This window comes from Papaver somniferum, chromosome 4 (genome assembly GCF_003573695.1).
Source record: "Papaver somniferum cultivar HN1 chromosome 4, ASM357369v1, whole genome shotgun sequence".
Lineage (NCBI taxonomy): Eukaryota > Viridiplantae > Streptophyta > Magnoliopsida > Ranunculales > Papaveraceae > Papaver > Papaver somniferum.
Window position 1 is genome coordinate 81982839 of NC_039361.1, and position 20895 is coordinate 82003733.

The 20895-nt window shown below is 37.7% G+C and overlaps 1 protein-coding gene, 1 long non-coding RNA gene and 2 pseudogenes across 2 annotated transcripts; 3 read left to right on the plus strand and 1 right to left on the minus strand.

Moving 5' to 3' along the window:
* Nucleotides 1-1048: 1048 nt before the first annotated feature.
* Nucleotides 1049-12474, plus strand: LOC113274033 (annotated as a pseudogene).
* Nucleotides 12475-13457: 983 nt separating this feature from the next.
* LOC113272749 lies at nucleotides 13458-14427 on the plus strand. The gene is made up of 3 exons (XM_026522547.1): nucleotides 13458-13932; nucleotides 14001-14148; nucleotides 14283-14427. The coding sequence occupies exons 1-3, from the start codon at nucleotides 13458-13460 to the stop codon at nucleotides 14425-14427; spliced, it is 768 nt and encodes a 255-aa protein (XP_026378332.1).
* Nucleotides 14428-14957: 530 nt separating this feature from the next.
* On the minus strand, nucleotides 14958-20150 carry LOC113276033. Its single transcript, XR_003323867.1, has 3 exons — nucleotides 19859-20150; nucleotides 18974-19181; nucleotides 14958-15665 (listed from the first exon to the last, which is right to left on the minus strand). It is a non-coding gene; the product is annotated as an uncharacterized LOC113276033 (long non-coding RNA).
* Nucleotides 15661-18204, plus strand: LOC113276032 (annotated as a pseudogene).
* Nucleotides 20151-20895: the final 745 nt, after the last annotated feature.

The window sequence follows — 20895 nt, forward strand, 5'->3', positions numbered from 1 at the left end:
AGTCCTTGGAGAATCACATGGAAAGTTTGATCATACAACAAACTTCATGGACTGGTTCAATTCCTTATTCATTTATACAAATAATTCTGAAAGATATACCACTTATGCTACCATCTGTTGGTATATCTAGAAGGCTAGATGTGATCTAGTTTTCCAAAACATAAAGCCTCATGCAAAGAAAATTGTTATTAGCATTAAACAACATCTGTGTGACTTTAACAGAGTCCACAGATTACCTTCTCATGCTCTCAACAATTAATATTATTAATGGTGCAGAACCTAATCAAGATGATCGAACAGTTTCTGATAACAATAATCTTCAAAACCCACAAGACTATGGTCTCATAATCAGAATATGTACCATACATGATCTTGTTAGTCGTAAATTCTTTTCTTCACTAACTATCTTGGATTTTGCAGGAAACTTTATTGATAGCAGAGGATACTCAGGCCAATTGGGAGAAGGAGGATCCACAGGAGGAGCAGAACTAGCCTACAACTGGGCACAGAAACAACATCATATGAATATCGCAATACAAGCTGAATCCAATGAAATCCTGCAACGATTCCAATCTCTATACTATCAAGATATCAAGGGAAGATTCACTCACTCTTATCACGAAGAAATACAAAGTTCCAATGAAGACACTTATTTAAAAAGTTAGTCCAGTTACTTTTGTTTTAACTAGTCTTAGCATCATACATAGACTACAAAATCTGCAATCTCTAAACAATACTATTGTTTGTAAGAACTATGAAAGTAGTACTGCCATCAGCTTGGGCAATGGTACTACTACTACTTTGTCTATTTATTAGGTTTGCCTAACTTTTTCTATATAAAAAAAAAGAATCATGTTACCTAGAGTATCGCATTATAATTCCTGATGCAGTGGACCTACTGATTGAAGGACAGTTGCAGCATCTATTTCTCACTACCCCATTGCATAAATATAAGTGATGTACTCCAGTAAATTTTCCAATAACAAGTCTAAGTTTTCAGTGAAGTTTGTCTTTTAGTAAGAAAAACTGCATACAGTTCTTGGTAACCATGGAGGAGGAACATATAGTCATTGCTACTACGGCAAAAGAAACTCAGGTCAATTACAGGGGACTCAAAGCCATGCCCCTCATAATCCTGGCGAGATTGGGGTATACCCAGATTAATTGGGGTATACCTAATGAGATAAAACTCAAGACATTTTGAAGTAAAATAAGTCACCCCTTAACCTTGTATTTTCTAAATGACTAATATACCCTTGTTTAATTAACACTAAAAAAATCTGATTAGTTTAGATTAAAATTTTGAAATTATGAGATTAAACCTTTTATCTGTCTTATGAGTTCGATTTCGATCTAAAATTTTGTTTTGAAAATTTGAAAGGTCGACAAGGTCGACGTTTAAATAAGGTATGTCTAAGTTTCGCCAGCATGGTCTACGTTTGAATAATGTGCCGACTAAGTATAGCCCGTAAGGTCCGTGGATGAAGAATACGCCGACCATTTTTAGGCCGGAAGGGTCTTTGAATCAAGAATATGCTGACTATCTTGGGCCAGCAATCTTACGGTCGGCATGTAAATATTCCCATTCAATGCCGGCTATCTCATAGTCGGCATGCAAATAATTTCTAACATTACCGGCTGACTTATAGTCGGCATGCAAATAATTTCTAACATTGCAGGCTGTTGAAAAATCGGCAATGTAACCTTGTCGACCTTTAGTTATACCCAACAGAAAACAGAATATAGGAAGATGTAATCCACTTTATTCATGCAATTTTGGTTACTACATTGATTGAAACATAAAATATAACTCCTTATCGACAGAAAAACGAATGAACTTAGCATGTGCATCAAGCCTTTGAACCCTTAGGCGACCCTAGTGGACGAGTTATAGTCTCGTGGGGGTTTACATAGAGATCTACCTACAAAACCTACATTAAAACCATCAATCTTCGTTGGAAGAATCCCAGTCATCTCCGTCATGCATGAAGCCCGGGGCATACTCCGGGATTTTGGAGACCATGAATTCATAGCTTGCATCGAATGTGAATGCTTCCCCCTGTTCCTCCAAGTAGCGCGCTTTGACAACTTCATGCTAAAAAAGCAAAACACAAACTTAATTTGTTAGTGGTGTTTAGTAGGAAGACCAAACAACATGGATCACGTAAAACAAACCACAAACATACTTAAAAATTGTTCAATAAACAAGTTGAAGTTGGTAGCGTTGAAAATCCGAGGTTGGAGAGCTAAAAAAACAAGTATCGCATTTTCGATGACTAGATGCCTATCATGGACTTGTTGAACACTTATCACATGATGATTTCCAAACTCTTTCCTAAATTTGTTATGTACCTTAGCCTAAAAGGTTACGGCATCCACCCGTACGGAAGACTGATGTCTAACTCGAGCTTCCGCGTACCACGCTTTGGTGATTTCCAAATCTTCATTTGAGTCAAATGATGTCGTTGTTGTATGTAGAGGTATTGGGAGAGTTAGATAGAGTGTATGATGATATGAGCTTTGGAGAGTATATGCAAATAGGTGGGTGTATTTTGTACATAGAACTAGTGTATTTATAGGATAGCGCCCAAATTTGGCCGTTATAGTGCCTAAGTACAAGTCAATCAATGCAATTGTACTTGCAAAAAAAATTGAATTTTGAATTTGCCGGCGCGGTTTTTGTTCCCAAATATGCCGACTAAGTTTGGCCGGTAGGGTCTTAATTTTCTTACCCTGCCGACCTTATTATGATTTTAGGCATCAGGAGTTCATAATTTTCTTAACCGCTGGAATGGTATTTGGTCATTAGCGTGCCAGCTTGATTATAGTCGGCAAGGTCGTAATTTTTACAGCCCTACCGACCTTATTCTTTTAAGGCATTAGGAGAAGATATTTTTTGCAACAGATAGTCGGCATGGTAAATAATCTAATACCTTGCCGGCAGTCAAATAGCCGGCAAGGTGGTAATTTGCGTACTTTGCCGATCCTGGTAACTACATCATTTCTGATGTCAGGGCCGGAAGTCTGACAGTTCACAACCTTGCCGGCCCTGGTTTAGTCGGCAATGTAACTTAACAAAAGCATGCCGACGGAACTATTGAAACTTTACATAGCTAAACAAATCATTCATTCAATAACTAGAAATCCAACATTTTTTGTCCAAAATACGAAAACATGTCCCATAAACCTTAAAAAAACATTTTTCCAACCATTAACCTTAACATTTGTCTACCACAACATAAAGAAATAAACTAGGAATGCATTCATTCACCACCACGACCACGACCACGGCCCCGTTTAGGAGCACCACCACTACTACTACATTCACCACCACGGGAACGACCACTCTTTTTGTCAGCATTAATCTTGGCTTGTGCTTCCATCCTGGATTTTTATTCCCTCTTTACTTCAGCACCAGCTTGCTTGAACAATTCATAGGCATCCTCATTGTCAACATTTCTAGCAAAGTCAATGTGCTTACTTTGCTCTTCAATCGACAAAGGCTCTCCTCTTTCTCTCGCGCAACACATCATTCTCACATAACCCGCCGACTTAAAAAAAACTAACGCCGGCGGGCTCCTAGGTTGAATACCTTGCCGACCCTGTAAGTAGCAGTTACAGATATTAGCCGCCGGCAAGATCTTCAACCTAAGAGCTTGCCGACTAAACCTAGCTATGAAATGTCGGCAAGGTCGCGGAACAAACACCTTGCCTGTTAAATAACTGCAAATTCAGAATTTTGATTTTTCTGACCAAATTGGACATGCAAACATGAAATTGAAGTACTAGAGTGAGTTTAAGGTAGGCCCTTACTTTCTCAATCGCGTCATTTCTCCTTTTTCAGCGGCTTTGATTTCTTCTTTTTCATCCGCTTTTTTCTTCTCTTTCTTTTGAACTAACAAAGCAATTTTAAGGTTGTATTCATTGGGTTTTCTATTTGTGTTTTTCGTACGACTAGGTTTCGGCCGTGGTGGCCCCATGTTTGAAGATTAATCGGAATTTTCGAATCGACGATTACGACGAATTAATCGATTAGTTTTGATGATGGTGTGATGGAGAGCCGGTATGGTTGTGGAGGAGAAAAAGAAGAGAAGAATGAAGATGAAATGAAAAGAATAAAATTGATTTAGGGTAATTAGAATTATAAAGGGTAAGGGTAGTATTGTAACTTCATTCATATTTGGCATCCCCTTAGTAAGGACACTATATCCATATAAATCCGGATATACCCCAATCTCGCCCGGTTCATGATAGGTCAGTGAACTTCTAGAGAGAACAAAAACTGAGAAAATGAAGATCTCTTATTCCTTTTATGTAGTGATTGATCTATGCCATGTGCAGGGAATGAAGCATTCGAGAAACTTGGAACATGGGGTACGTCGTCAAACCTCATTGTTTATTTGACTACAGTTTTCAATATGAAGCGAGCCAATGCTGCTGTACTTATCAATGCCTTCACTGGGACTAGCTTTTTCTCGCCGTTAATTGGTGGTTTCCTTGCTGATGCTTATAAGACTCTTGGATTTGCGTCAATAGCTTCTCTCTTGGTAGCCAACTTAACTATAGCTTCATTTAAAATTATGTGGAAAGTTTATGTTCAACTATGATACTCCCTCCGTTCCAGGAGAAGTGTTACTTTAATTTTTTTAATTTGGCCTATCTTTAAGTTAAAATGAAAAAGTGAAAGTAACACTTTTTTTGAAACGGACGTACTACTAACTAAAACCAATTTTTGCTCATCAGTTTTACTGAACAAAATATTACCTTTCTAGTATCGTTTTTAAATTTGTTCTATTGTGCTGCGAAGGGGATGATTCTTTTAATGTTGACGGCAGCAATTTCTAAACTGCATCCTCCAAATTGTGGAACGCAGAAGAACGATTTATGTGAGCAAGCTACTAAACTACAATGGACTTTTATAGTTTGTGCATTAGGATCTTAGTGATTGGTTCTGGTGGGGTTAGGCCATGTAACTTGGCATTTGGAGCTGATCAGTTCAATCCAAAAATTGATACCGGCAAGCGGTCCATCATCAGCTTCGCCAATTGGTATTTCTTTGTCCTTTCTTCTTCCACCTTGATTTCTCTGACTCTCATCGTTTACGTGCAATCTAACGTGAGCTGGACTGTGGGTTAGCTCTTCCCCTTTTCTAATGTTAATACATTGGGATTAAAATATAATCGTAACATATTCTTGTTTACTTTGTAATATTTTCTTACATCTTTTACGCTGAATGTCGACATCTTTCTTTATAATGTATGTCGACATCTTTTGTAACTCTCTGTATATAAGGCCATGCCTAATTCTCTAACAGATCAATGAGAATATTTTGAATTTCATTCCCGTTTACATTATGGTATTTTAGAGCCAGAATATTTTTTCCAATTTCTTTTTTTTTAAGTAACAATGGGAACACCTTCTTCGGATGCAGAGATCCCACCATCACCTTCTTCACGTCCTTCCAATCCTTTGTATGCTCTAGCTTCGAATGATGGTCCAGGGACAGTCGTCACGCACGTTGTTCTTAAGGGATCCAACTACGAAGAATGGGCTAAAGCGATTCGGGTTTCGTTGGGAGCAAAACGCAAACTCGGTTTCATCAATGGTAAAATAATTAAACCTACATCTGATTCTGATGATCTTGAGGATTGGTGGACGGTTAACTATATGACTGTAGCTTGGATTTTTAATACTATTGATCCGAATATTCGTTCTACTATTTCTTATCGTGATACGTCGTATGAGTTGTGGGAAGATATTCGTTTACATTTTTCTGTTGGAAACGGTATTAAAATTTTTCAATTAAAGTCTGATGTTGTTGCTTGTAAACAAAAATCTGGTGAGTCGATTATGGCCTATTATGGACGGTTAAAGAAATTATGGGATGATATCGATGACTTTGATGCTTTGCCTTCTTGTTCTTGTTCTGGTTGCAAATGTGGTTTGAATCAAATCCTTCGTAAAAGACGTGAAACGGATCAGGTACGTGAATTTCTAATGGGTCTTGAATCTTATTATGCTAACGCACGTTCCAATATTTTATCCATCGAGCCATTGTCATCTCTTCACTCTGTGTACTCAAGAATTGCACAAGAGGAAGAGGTTCACCTTTATACCCAACGAAGGACTGAGGAAGCATCTCCAATGGCATTTTTTGTTCGTGGTAGTATGCCACAAGGTCTGAAATCTGGCCGATCATCGTTGAAATGCATTTTTTGTGGCTATCATGGACATCTTGAGGAACGCTGCTGGGAGAAACATGGTTATCCACCTGGCCGTGACCTAGGCGTCCGCAAGCCACAGGTCGTGAAAAACAGAGCATGAATACCCCTGATACAGTTGCTACATCCAAAGTGAATGCTGTCTTGGGTGAAATGTCTGCACCTACCAATCCTATTCGATTAACTGGTAAGGGAGTTTATACTTGGATTGTTGACACTGGTGCTTCGAATCACGTTTGCTGTGATGAAAATCTGTTTGATTTCTCTCGTGCCATAACTCCTATTCACGTTGGGTTGCCTAATGGTGCTACTATAAAGGCCACCAGAATAGGGGAAGTTACTTTAACCAATTCTTTGGTCTTGAAAAATGTGTTATTCGTCCCTTCATTCACTTGTAACTTACTCTCTGTCTCGCAACTTCTATCTTCTCGAAAGTTAAGCATACAATTTACATTCTCTTATTGTGTTGTACATGACCTTGTCTTGAGGATGAAGATTGGTATGGGTGAGCTTATTGGAGGGCTTTATCATTTGTCGGTGAGGGAACCAACTCGTGTTAATGTTGCTCATAGGAAATACATGGCAGATTTATGGCATAAACGGCTCGGACATCCTTCTCGACAAGTAATGGAGCTACTACCTCAAGTTTGTCGTAGTAATAATAATAAGTTGGAGTTTAAATCTTGTGATATTTGTTATCGGGATAAAAAAACTCGTAGTATCTTTCCATTAAGTGAAAATAAAGCAGTCGATTTGTTTGATTTAATTCATTGTGACGTTTGGGGTCCTTATCGTGCAAATCGTGCTTGCAATTCTCGGCATTTTTTGACTATTATGGATGATTTTTCTAGATGTGTGTGGGTATATTTGATGAAAACAAAGGACGAGGTTCCACGTTTATTAATAAATTTTTTCTCCTTGGTTGATCGTTAATTCACGAAAAGAGTAAAAGTTTTGCGAAGTGATAATGGGACAGAATTTAAGGGTCTTGGTACTTATTTTCGTACGAATGGGATAATTCACCAGACATCCATGGTTAAAACACCTCAGCAAAATGCTAGAGTAGAACATAAACATAGTCATATTCTTAATGTTGCTCGTGCTTTACATTTTCAAGCTTGTTTACCTATTGATTTTTGGGGTGAATGTGCTCTAACCGCTGCATATCTGATTAATCGCACTCCTTCTCGTGTGCTTGATTCTAAGACACCTTTTGAAATGCTTTATGGTCGTGCTCCTACTCTCGATCTGCTTAGAGTTTTTGGATGTTTATGTTATACGAAGAATATTAATCCTTGTGATAAGTTTGATAGTCGAAGTCTTCGGTGTATCTTTCTTGGATATTCTTTTGGGAAGAAAGGATGGCATCTATTTGACCTTGCGACGGGGGATTATTTTCAGTCTCGTGATGTTAGTTTTGTTGAAGATGTTTACCCTCTAGCTGATCCCGACGAAATGGATCGTCTTCACTCATTATATCCAACAGAATTTGGTGACTTACATAATTCTGCGGACTGTGGAGATCTTTTTGAGGACTGTACACAGTCATCAGTCCCTGAACAGTCGCAGCAAGGGCCTCTAGACGCTCCCATACTTCCAGCTAGCACGTCAGTTTATGATGCACCTTCAGACACGTCTTCTGAGGATATGCCGACTTTTATTCCACTTCATACACATGCACTGCCTAGTGACACCCAACCTTCATCCAGTGACAGTGTTTTGTTACCAGCAACATCTGAAAATTTGTCTGTTTTGTGAGATCTTTCCAGTGGAAGTTTGGTTAAAAATGAAAGTGTCCCTGCAGATGCTGATGGAAATATTTTGGTTGATGATACTTGTGGTGTTGAAAGCACGGAATTGGTTGATGCGAATCTTGGTCGTGGCAAACATACCAGATTCGAAAATGTCTGACACAAAGATTTTGTAAAATGGCAAAGTGTGGAGCCGAAGACTAACACGACTTTGGTTCCCCCCCACACTTCACACATACCAATCCATTCCTCAGGTACTCCGTATCCTATAACACATTATGTAAATTGTAATGCTTTTTATGTTGCGCATCAACATTTTCTTGCAGCTCTTTCGTCTGATAAGGAGCCTACATCATGTAAGGAAGCAATGAATGATCCTCTCTGGAGAAAAGCGATGGAGGAAGAAATTGCGGCTCTTGATGCCAATGGAACTTGGAAAATTGAAGACTTACCTCCGGGAATATTGACTATTGGATGCATGTGGGTGTTTCAGATCAAGCGTTGTTCTGATGGCACTGTTGAACGATACAAGGCACGACTGGTTGTCTTCGGTAATCATCAACAAGAGGGAATATATTTCAGTGATACTTTTTCTCCTACTGTAAAATGGTTACTGTGCGTACTTTTTTAACTGTTGCCGCCATCCAGAATCGGGAGTTAGTTCAAATGGACGTTCATAATGTTTTTCTTCATGGTGACTTGGATGAAGAGGTATATATGCGCCTTCCTCCCGGTTTTAGTAATGGCATGAATGGCAAGGTATGTAGGCTACGTAAGTCTCTGTATGGTTTGTGACATGCCCCTAGATGTTGGTATGCCAAGTTATCCACAGCCTTGCGTGCATATGGTTTTTCCGCAAGCAAATCTGATCATTCATTATTTGTTTATCGTAAAAAGGGAGTGATATTGAAAATCCTTGTTTATGAGGATGATCTTGTTATTGCAGGGAATAATAGCGATGTTATTCGCAAACTGAAATCATATCTTGGTGATTGTTTTCGTATGAAGGACTTAGGAAAATTGAAGTATTTTCTTGGCATTGAAGTAGCTAGAAGTTCGAAAGGGATTTTTCTTTGTCAACGCAAATATGCTCTTGATATATTGTCTGAAACAGGTCTTATAGGTTCTAAACCGGCTAGTGTTCCAATGGAAGAAAATCATCGCCTAGCTGTTGCATCGGACACACCTATGACAGATCCTGATCGTTATAGACGACTCGTGTGGCGTCTAATTTATCTTACCATTACTCGCCCTAAGCTTTCTTATGCGGTTCATATATTATCTCAATTTATGAAGCATCCAAAGCAATCTCAATGGGATGCGGTTTTGAGAGTTGTTCGTTATTTGAAATACAGTCTCAACCAAGATATATTACTTCGTGCTGATTCCACTCTAGTTCTTCATGTTTATTGTGATGCAGATTGGGCTAGTTGTCCAATCAGTAGACGTTCTCATACTGCTTATTTTGTATTCCTTGGGAACTCTCATATATCTTGGAAAACAAAGAAACAAGCAACTGTTTCCCGCTCCTCTGCGGAAGCGGAATATCGTGCCATGGCCTCAGCCACTTGTGAAATTATTTGGTTGAAGAACTTGCTTCGGAGTCTTGGTGTTGAGCATGTTGCGCATGTATCTCTTCATTGTGACAGTCAAGCTGCTCTACATATTGCAAATAATCCAGTCTTTCATGAACGTACGAAACACATTGAAATAGATTGTCATTTTATACGTGATGAGATTCTCAAAGGTACTATTGCTCCTGCGTACGTTCATACTAATGTGCAGCTTGCTGATATTCTTACTAAAGCCTTGGGTCGTCAACATTTTCAATCTCTTCTTGCCAAGTTGGGAATTTCCAATCTTCATGCTCCAACTTGATGGGTGGGTGGGTGGGGGGGTATTGGTATTAAAGTATACTTGTAACATATTCTTGCTTACTTTGCAATATTGCAAAGACTTCTTTTACGCTGAATGTCGACATCTTTCTTTCCAATGTATGTCGACATCTTTTGTAATCTTTTGTAACTCTCTGTATATATAAGGCCATGCCTAATTCTCTAACAGATCAATGAGAATATTTTGAATTCCATTCACGTTTACATTATAATAGCTTGCATTCTCTTCTTTATGGGATCAAGAATTTATGTCAAAGTGAAACCCGAAGGGAGTCCTTTGACAAGGTTCGTTCAGGTTATAGTGGCTGCCACAAGAAAACGGTGTTTAGCACAACCGGATAACCTAGAGATATCTCTCTTCAACTGTATGCACCCAAATTCTATCAACTCCAAGCTTCAGCACACTGATCAGTTTGAGTAAGCATTTGTATCATCTCAACTTCGCTAAGAATACAGGAAACTAATGTAGGAATAAAAAATTCTATACCAGATCATCTGTATCTAATGATGATTTTCTTTGGCGACTGTAGCAGATTCTTTGATAAGGCAGCAATCCTAAGTGATACAGACCAGATTAAAGATGATGCGACCTCTACGGATCCATGGAGACTTTGTAACATGCAACAAGTGGAAGAGTTGAAATGTGTTATAAGAGTTCTTCCATTACGGGTTTCAGGTGCCATTTTCTATATCACAGTAACTCAACAACATACATATGTAGTATTCTAAGCTCTCCAATCAGATAGACACCTCGGCACTAATAATTTCAAGGTTCCATCAGCATCTTACATTGTCTTCTCCTGGCTTAGCATTGTCATTTGGATCCCTATATATGATTGCCTCATTGTCCCACAACTTAGTAAACTAACAGGTAAAGAAGGTGGTATCACACTCCTTCAAAGAATGGGAATTGAAACTTTCATATCTATAATCACAATGTTAGTCTCTGCATTAGCGGAACAACGACGACATAATTCCTCTCTTACTTACCCAACGCTGAGTATTGCCAAAGGTGGAGGTGCCATATCATCTGTCTTCAAATTGGTTAATCCTCCAGCTCTCAATTAGTGGTCTATATGAAGCATTTAGTCATATATGCCAGCTTGAGTTTTAGTATAACCAGTTTCCAGAGAACATGAGAAGGTTGCGGTGTCCTTTTTCTTTCTGGGCTTTGCACTGGGGGGTTACTTTAGCAGTTTCATGGTTTCTGTAGTTCATAGAACAACTAAAGGAACTATGACTGGGAATTGGTTGCCATAAGATCTAAACAAAGGGAGATTAGACTACTTTTATTACATGATTACTATGATGAATGTAGTCAATTTTGTTTATTTCTTGGTATGTTCTAGGTGGTATATGTACAAGGGTAGTGGAACTGCAACCAAAGAGGTAGCATGAGCACAAAAAACACGCTCAAAGCCATTTAATAAACTTCTCGTAATATTGGAAGATAAAATGTTTGGTAGTACATGGATGCAAATACTGAAGCAGTTAAGAAACTTGAGATTGAAATGGACATGCTTAATGAGATCCAAGCTAGTTCAAATATGTAAAAATCCAAAGATAATTTTTATAATAATATGGATAGGAATTCTAAATACTTCCACATTAGGGTCAACAAAAGAAAAACAAGAAACAAAATTGATTCTTTGCAAGCTTCTGAAGGAACTTGGTGGCAAAGATAGAAATTCTATAGAAGATGTTCTTGTCTCTCATTTCAAGAAGATTAGTTCTACTTCAAACCCAGCAGATCCTTTCAACTTTCTCCAGCATATTCCTTCATGCATTACTGAGCAAGAAAATAATGCTCTCATTAAGATCCCTGATAATTCTGAAATTTATGAAGCTCTCATGACTATGCAACCTTGGACAAGTCCAGGGACTGATGGTTTTCCACCAGGATTTTATCAAACACAATGACAGACAGTAGGTGAAGATGTTTGCAGGATGGTTAAAGGTTTTTTCAACTCAGGTTATATGCTAAAGAAGATCAACAATACCAGGATTTCTCTCATACCAAAAGTCAGTGGAGCACACAAGCCAGAAGACTTCAGGCACATAGCTCTTTGCAACACCATTTACAAAATAATCTCTAAGATCATTGCTCTTAGACTCAAGAAGCACATGGTGGAAATCATATCTCCAATACAGTCAGCATATGTCCCTAGTAGACTTATCTCTGAAAATATTTGCTTAGTTCAAGAACTTGTGAAAGCTATGAAAAAGAAAGGTGGTAGAACCGGCCACTTAGCACTCAAAATGGATATGTCCAAGGCCTTTGATAGGTTAGAGTGGGAGTTTCTTATTGAGGTACTAAAGCAATTTGGTTTCTGTGGAAAATTCTGCCATCTCATTAATCAATGCATCAGTACAACATCAATTGAGATTATGATTTATGGGTCACTTTCTTCTTCCTTCAAGCCAACAAGGGGTATTAGTCAAGGGGATCCTCTATCCCCTTACCTATTTATCATTTTTATGGAAGCTTTTTCAAGGCAAATGTATCATCTGGAAAATACTAGACATCTTACAAGTATGAAAATCTCAAGATCTTCTCCAAAGATAAACCATTTATTGTTTGCTGATGACTACCTGCTGTTTTGTAAGGCTAACCTTTCACAAACAAATAAGCTTCTTCAACTTATAAATTTTCATAAGTTAGCTGTTTATTTTAGCAGAAATACTTCTCCTTCTTGTGGCCAAATTATCAGTGGAGTTCTTCAAGTCAGGCAGTTAAGCATTTCAGATGAAAAATATTTGGGTTTACCTTTCTTCATTGGTAGAAACAAGAAGATACCCTTCTATAATTTGGTAGATAAAATGGATACAAGGCTCTCTACATGGATTTCTATTAATGTCTATGAAGCAGGAAGATCTGTCATAGTGAGGAATGTTACAGATGCTCTTCCAGTTCACCATATGATAAGTTTTAAGTTGCCAGATGCAACTATCAACAGTCTAAACTCAGCGCAACAAAAAACCAACAAAGGCAAGCCTGCAATTTCTTGGAAACATGTTATTAAACCCAAGGAAGAAGGGGGTATGGGGTTTAGAGATCTTAAACTCTTTAATAGAGCTCTTCTTGCTAAGTATGCTTGGAAGTTATGCACAGACAATACATCTGTCTGTGCATTATCTCTAAAAGCCAAGTATTTTCCAGATGTGAAGGTTTTTGACATTAAAGATAACCCTAACTCAACCTGTTCTTGGAAGAGTATGATCTTAGAACTTCAGTTCATTAAGAAGTATATCTACTGGAGCATAGGTGATGGTCAAAAAAAATACTAATATGGAATTATAGATGGATCCCAGATTTGTCAGTCCCTCCCTCTCCCAAATCTGGTACCACTAACTATCAGAATTATATCTATGTTTATCAACTTTTCTCAGACTCAGGAGGCTGGAATCATGAGCGCATCTTCTCCCTATTTGAAACTTCAGTTGCAAGACTTATTCTCAATATCTCTATTCACCCATAGCATGAAGATAGGTTGGTTTGGACTCTTGAAAGAAATGGCTTGTTTACTGTGAAATCTCCCTACAGAAAGCTGTTTGAAGAGAATAATATTGGTTAGTCAGTTAGTAGAAGGATGCAAACTATCTATAAAAAGCCTTGGAAACTTCCTCTTCTACCAAGAATTGCACAATTCCTTTGGAAGTGTATCAAAGATATCCTGCAAACCAGAGATAAGCTTGTGTATGCTATTCAAGATGAAGACTATGGTTGTCCTCGATGTGCTCAAACTTTGGAAACTTCTTCTTATACTATTCTGCACTGCAATACTTCTAGGACAGTCTGGTTTGTTGTTCTTGGAATTCATATTCAGCAAGATGTGCATTTAGTTGATTGGTTATGTAGTTGGTTTGATAAGCTAACCAGTCATCAAGTTCAACAAGAGGAAATTTGTAAGCTTGCAATAGTTGTCTGGTGCATCTGGACAACTAGATGTGACATTGTCTTTAAGGGTAGAAAGATTGCAGTTGATGCAGTTGTCCACAGATGCAAGTTAGAAATAGAACTTCTTAAGATAAAACCTCCTAGTACCACTCCTCAACCTGCTAATGGTCTCCACCTCCAATGGATGCCTATAAGATTAATATTGATGGCTCATTTAATTATGATCTAAAATCAGGTGGCATTGGACTAATAGTGCGTGATTTTGCAGGTTATCACAGGGGTTCAAAATGCATCTATCTAGTAACAGCTGGCAGTCCAGAACAAGTGGAATGCAAAGGTCTACGGGAAGCATTGAAGTGGGCGCAAGACAATAAGCTTAACAAGTTAGAATTTGAATTGGATTCGCAGATAGTAGCTGATTCCGTCAACAACCAAAGATGCAATATAGACTGGAAGATCCGTGACATGCTCTTGCACATTAAAAGTATCTTTATGAATAATAGCTCCTGGCTTGTAGATATGTGCCTAAGGAAAAAAATAAAGTAGCACATTTGTTGGCAAACTTTACTAGAGTGTCTTGTATTAGTAGTGTTTGGTTATTATCACCTCCTGAGAACATCCAATATCAACTTCAGGATGATGCAAAATCTGTAACCTCTTAATTCTAATCAATACAACTCTTTTGCTTCAAAAAAAAAAAAAAAAATGTTTGGTAGTAGTTTACTAGTTTTTCTACTTTGTGATGAAGTTATCTGCATGATACGTTCGGATCCATGGAGGCTCTGTTGGATGCAACAAGTGGAAGAAATGAAATACTATATTTTTGTAAAGATAGACGGCCTCTGTTCTCTATGAGATCACCCTTGACAAGAAAAAATCTGTTCTATTTTACTTTTCATTTCAGCATACAAAGGTCCCGAGTGTACTTTTTCTTAAAATGGGTGTTATAAAAGACGTTTAAACCCAAAATTTCTAATTAAAGCTGTTTTTGGAAGAGACCTACTTACATTTTTTTTTTGATCGGTTACTTACATTTTAAATGACCAACTAATAGAGAAACCAAGTAGTAGTATTATTTTTCTAAATACTGGTAACCTCGTGCATTTAGACCTCAGTATGTTGGAGTACACAAGTCATGATCTGGTTGCAACATTCATGGTGGAGAAAAAAAGATGCTTCTTCCTAATTAAAATTACAGAAACAAAGTGTGCGTCATTTACTTTTGACTGACATTTATAAATTTTCTAAAAACAAGAATATTTACTTTTTAGAAGGAAAAGAGATCACATCCATTTCCTTTTCTTTTCCTTTCCAACAAATGAATGGTTGAACTTGAGTGAAGTAAACTAAGATGGATGCAAGAATTAAACATGCCAAGGACTTTCCAACTAACATAAAAATACAAAAGATACACTGAATGGATATGAATTGATGATGACACGTCGAGTCAGTTAGAAGTCTCTTGTCTTCGACAATGGAAAAGGAAAAGTATTTCTAAGCGTACTTCTTATGCTACTTAAAATATTTAAGGCATAACATAGCTATACGTCACTGACTCTGTTCATAATGACAGCATCATACTTCTCCTGCTTATCCGGATGTACTCGCACTCCTTTACAAAGTACATCACTAGTTGTATATAAGTGTGATACTTGTCGACCCAATGCTTAATGAGCAACACAATTAGACTCAATCATGGTCCAGCGTAATTTAGGTCAGCACCATTAGTCTTACCTTTTATATCTATTTCAAGTAACCCACTCGCTTACAACATTGCTATTTTGCCAGTATAACTTTAGAGGTCTTCAGGGTTTTGCACTCAAAAACAGAGATTAAGATGCTACCTGGTGACACCACTATTACTGCATCAGCTTTTTGATATCTGACGGAACTGTTTCACCTGACAACGCCATAAAAAGAAGCTGGGGTATATCAAACTGGATAACAAGGAAACCGTAACCAAGCAAAGGTGACCGAATGGAGGACGAGAAGATCACAACACCAAATGCAAATGAAATCAAATACAGAGGAATTAAAGCAATGCCCTTCTTAACAGGTAAGTAATATTTAGAGAGAAGGATCACAGAGTTCCTTGATTTAAATGGTCTCGAGATCAGTTTATCATTGCATGTACAGTCACGTTAAGTCATACTATTGCAGTAAACTGGCGCAAGTTTGTTTTTGCGATTTCCTTGAGTTTTTATTACTTCTTACCATGCAAATGGCAGCTAAACTCTCATGTCTGTTTTCGACATACAATAATCAATATAAACAACTGCAGGAAATGAAATATTTGAGAAACTTGGGACCTTTGGCATATCCTCGAATTTCCTGGTTTATCTCACCACGGTTTTCAACATTAAGCATGTCACTGCTGCTATAGTTGGCAGTGTCTACCTGGGAACCACCTTCTTTATACCACTAATAGGAGGTTATAATGCTGACTCTTACTTGGGACGTTTCAAGACCTTATGCTTTGCCTCTATAGCTTCGCTTGTGGTATAGTAGTTTACCCGTAATTTAGTATTAATAAATGTAAACACAACTGCAAAGAGTAAGCTATAACATTTTACATGTTGGTAAATGCTCGTATACATATATATTTATCCTCACATTTTCTTGTTTCCTGAAGGGGATGTTTCTTATGACATTAACGGCGGCTGTATCCAAATTACACCCACCGAATTGCAAGGTGAAGGAAAATAAGTGATGTATTCAACCTACTGCACCTCAATGGGCTTTTCTATTACTTGCAATGGGATTCTTAGTGATTGGTTCTGGAGGTATTAGGCCATGTACCATGGCTTTTGGAGCTGATCAGTTCGATCCGAGGAATGAAACTTCTAAACGGAGCATTAACAGTTTCATTAATTGGTATTACTTTGTTTTATCCTCTTGCTTAGTAGTGTCACTGACCCTCATCGTCTATGTGCAATCTAACCTTAGCTGGAGCATCGGACTAGCTCTACCATCATGCCTAATGTTCATAGCCTGCATACTTTTCTTCCTGGGTTCAAGAATTTACGTAAAAGTGAAACCCGAGGGGAGTCCTGTTACGAGCGTCATTCAAGTTCTGGTGGCTGCAACAAGGAAATGGAAGCTAAACCAACCTGAATATCCAGAAGTCTCTCTTTTCAACCATATTCCAAAAGATTCTATGAACTCCAAACTTGATTACACAAATCAGTTTAGGTAAGAATGACCCCACTTCTGCAGCTCAGGCATTCCTATGTAGCTAAAATATTAAATCAGTAATATGCTGCTTTTAGGTACTTGATTCCACTTGTTCAAGGTTGACCTCACATGCCAAGTTTGCCAAATAGCAAACTAAATAAATAGGACATCAGGAGGACTTCAAAGTGTAACTAATCATACTTATCTACTTGTGTTTATCATTGGTTACGATGCAACGGATTCCTTGATAAGGCTGCAATTGTAAGCGCTGACGATCTGATCAACGCTGATGGATCAGCAGCTAATCCATGGAGACTATGTAGAATTCAACAAGTGGAAGAAGTAAAATGTCTAGTAAGAGTACTTCCTATTTGGGCTTCAACTTCAGTTTTCCATATACCAACTACCTCACTACACACATATGCAGTTTTCCAAGCCTTGCAATCAAATAGGCACATCGGCAAGTTTCAGGTTCCTGCTGCCTCCTACATAGCCTTTTGCTGGCTTAGCATGTCCATTTGGATCCCTATTTACGATCGATTTATTGTACCATCACTAAGAAAAATAACAGGTCAAGAAGGTGGCATCACAATTCTCCAACGAATAGGAATTGGTACCCTCCTATCCGCGATCATGATGTTAGTCTCTGCAATAATCGAACAATGGAGGAGGAACACTGCTCTTATGTTTCCAACTTTGGGTACTACTAAAGGTGGTGGTGCCATTTCTTCTATGTCGGCACTTTGGTTGATTCCTCAGCTTAGTATCAGTGGTCTAGCGGATGCATTTAGCATTGTTGGTCAGGTCGAGTTCTACTACAAGCAGTTCCCAGAAAACATGAAAAGCATGGGAATGTCTGTCTACTTACTTGGATTTACTGTAGGAAGCTATGCTAGTGGTTTCATGGTTTCTATAGTTCATCAAACAACTAAGGGGGCTGCAACTGGGAATTGGTTGCCAGAGGATTTAAACGAAGGAAGATTGGATTACTTCTATTACACCATAACTGGGATAGGGGTTGTAAACTTTTTCTATTTTGTACTATGTTCTAGGTGGTACAGGTACAAGGAACCAGTTCCATCGAAAATGCCCCAAGAAGGAATGCCCAGGACAAAACACCCATCCACTGCAAAATGTTTTGTTCACTTGCTATAATAAAATGAATCTTTCTTAGTTTTACTTCCCTCGTGTCATGTTTCTATACCCCTATGGTTACCTAACAATAAAAGCAGCATAATTATCATCAAGGTATATGTAATTTCAGTAAAATTCCTCACGACCATGAGTTCATGACTAGATCCGCTCTTGTCAAATCTCTAATTAATGTTAATAAATGTAGTTTCCCCTCTGTCAACCAATTGTTCAAGTAATGCTTAGAGATTATTCAGTCTAAGAAAAAAAGTTTCGCAAAAGTAAAAATGAAAATAAAGAGATAAATAAAGTGCAAAATCACATAACTTAAGATACAAAACATTTGAGCAGAACAAATTATTCGATATCCACAAAACTTATAGGTGACAAACAAGAAATCTCAAAGTATAAAAAGCATCAATTGACTGTGATTATATGAAAATAAAAAGAATATAGAACAAACAACATACATTAAAGTCACTGATATATAATTATTACTTTGTTGCAACATCCATTATCCATGGATTAAATGGATTGGAAAATGGCCCCCAAAAATTTCTAGGTTCAATACTATTATTACAGATAAATGCATGTATCTGATGACTGATTCAGACCATTTTTCTTTTGTGTGACATTTATTGATGGACAGATGTTTATAAAATGTCATGTGTGGATTCAATCAAATGCTTAAACTATGGTAAAGAAGTAAAAAATGAAGGAATCAAAACCATGCCCTTCATGATAGACAAGCTATAGTGATGAGAGAAAGAAAGATAAATTAATAGATAGTTATTCTTCTTAATCATGCATAAACAATATATAGTCACTCTATTTTCCATGCACTGTAAAGTGATAGCAAATGTAAAGTAATGCAGGCAATGAAATGATTCAGAGACTTGGTACCTTTGGCACAGCGACAGACCTCGTAATCTATCTGGCTGAAGTGCTAAATATTAAGCAAGTAACTGACACCATCTACATGAATGCCTTCCACGGAACTTCAAATTTTAATAGGATCATATGTAGCCAATACTAACTTTGAAACCCTGGGGTTCGCTTCCGTATTTTCTCCCATCGTGGCGGAAAAAGAAACTCGGCTGGAACTTCATTTCTGCAATAAAATGTTCAGAATTTAGTAACATACATCCAAATGCTGAGTTTACGATGATCGACAAATTACATCCTCCAAATTGGGGAGCAAATGATAGCTACCTTCATTCTGAACCTACTGCACCTACATGGGCTGTTCTATTATGTGCTTTGTAGTAATTGGTTCAGGTGGGGTTGGGGCATGCAATTTGGCTTTTGGAGCTGCCCAATTCAATCTGAAAAATTAAGCCTTTAAGAGGAGTATTAACAGCTTGGTCAATTGGTACTACTTTGTCATCTCCGCATGCTTATTGGTACCTGTGATTCTCTACAAGCAATCAAACTTAAGCTTAATTCAGGTTTCGGTTGCTGCAACAAAGAAATGGCGGTTAATCCATCTAGATAACCCAAAAGTCTCTTTCTCAACAATTTTCCAAAAATTACTATAAGCTCTAGACTTGATTACACCGATCAATTTAGGTAATAATTAACCTTATGTTAGAAATTTCAGTGGTTTCAAAGGAACGAAACAAAGGTAGACTAGATTACTTTATTACTCTAGTACAGGTTGTGACTTTGTTAAAACTTCCAAAACCTCAGGAAATTGTTGTTTTCTTTTTTTAACCTAAACAGCCTAAATTTGAACTTCAGAACAGTAGAAACCACAAAATGGAAGAAGCAAAATCAAATGAAACAAACCTTTTGTTTGCCTGTTAGCAGGAATTCTACTATGAGCTCCACTAGTAGAACCACTTGTAAAGGAGGAACCCTAAAGATTAGACTCCTTCAAGAACATTACTGTAGTGTCTTCATTCAATATTTTATTGAGATTTTCAAGACGGAATGAAATCTTGAAGCCCTAATCCTCATGGTACTTCAGAAAATAAAAATAGAATCAAAACCTCATTTCTAACAAAAGAAAATTGATTCCGTGGAGGAGGTGTCATACTCTCATTTGAGGGTATGATTTTTTTTTTTGGCAGCCCTGAGTTTTAATTTTGATACGGCACAGCGGGCAGCCCAACTCCCTTGAGTAGCCCTGAGTATATTATTCCCTGTACACTTTCCTTCGTTCCAAGTACTCATGTAACTGTTGGTTGTTACTGTCGAATGACCGATTGAAGCTGTAGTTTGAGTACCACTGCAGAGGGATTATGCTTCACATTAGCACTGGTAGAAAGGCCGTGAGAAGATGACTTACAAGTGATGATGTCATTAGAAGGCAAGATCACACTAACAAATGCACATATCCCACTTACAAATCCACTTGCTAATTCTTTACAATATTTAGCCAACTTTTAATCAGATCAAAAGAATTCCGGCTAAATTCAGGAGACAAACTCGATTTCGTCGCAATATGAATGAAGGAAATAGAACACGGTTCCCCGGTTTGCCAACGATAATATATATAATAAGCTCAGTAATTATGATATAGCTCCATGTACCTGTTTACTTCATTCGCATTTCTAAATTTTACCAATGACATGAAAAGGAACCTGTTTGTTTTGCGGGAATCGATATAGATCATATAAGTCTATACATAGAGCATATATGCCACATCTCGCTCAGTTCAAGGACCACCACCACTAAGTGCATCGATGATTCCATATTAGTGTAATTGCAATTTCTTGTCTATCAAAAAGATTTCTACTTTCAACTTGCAGCAAAAAGAAAAAATAACTTTCAACTATTTGATGATGATTCAGCTACAGTAAACCCCATTGTTTCCAACATTA

What these genes read in the sequence shown, in the direction of transcription:
- LOC113272749 (XM_026522547.1), top strand. Translation starts at nt 13,458, where the DNA reads ATGCAAACTATCTATAAAAAGCCTTGGAAACTTCCTCTTCTACCAAGA. An exon ending in CACTCCTCAACCTGCTAATG is followed by an intron (nt 13,933 to 14,000) that starts GTCTCCACCTCC and finishes ATCTAAAATCAG; the next exon opens with GTGGCATTGGACTAATAGTG. An exon ending in CAAGACAATAAGCTTAACAA is followed by an intron (nt 14,149 to 14,282) that starts GTTAGAATTTGA and finishes CCTGGCTTGTAG; the next exon opens with ATATGTGCCTAAGGAAAAAA.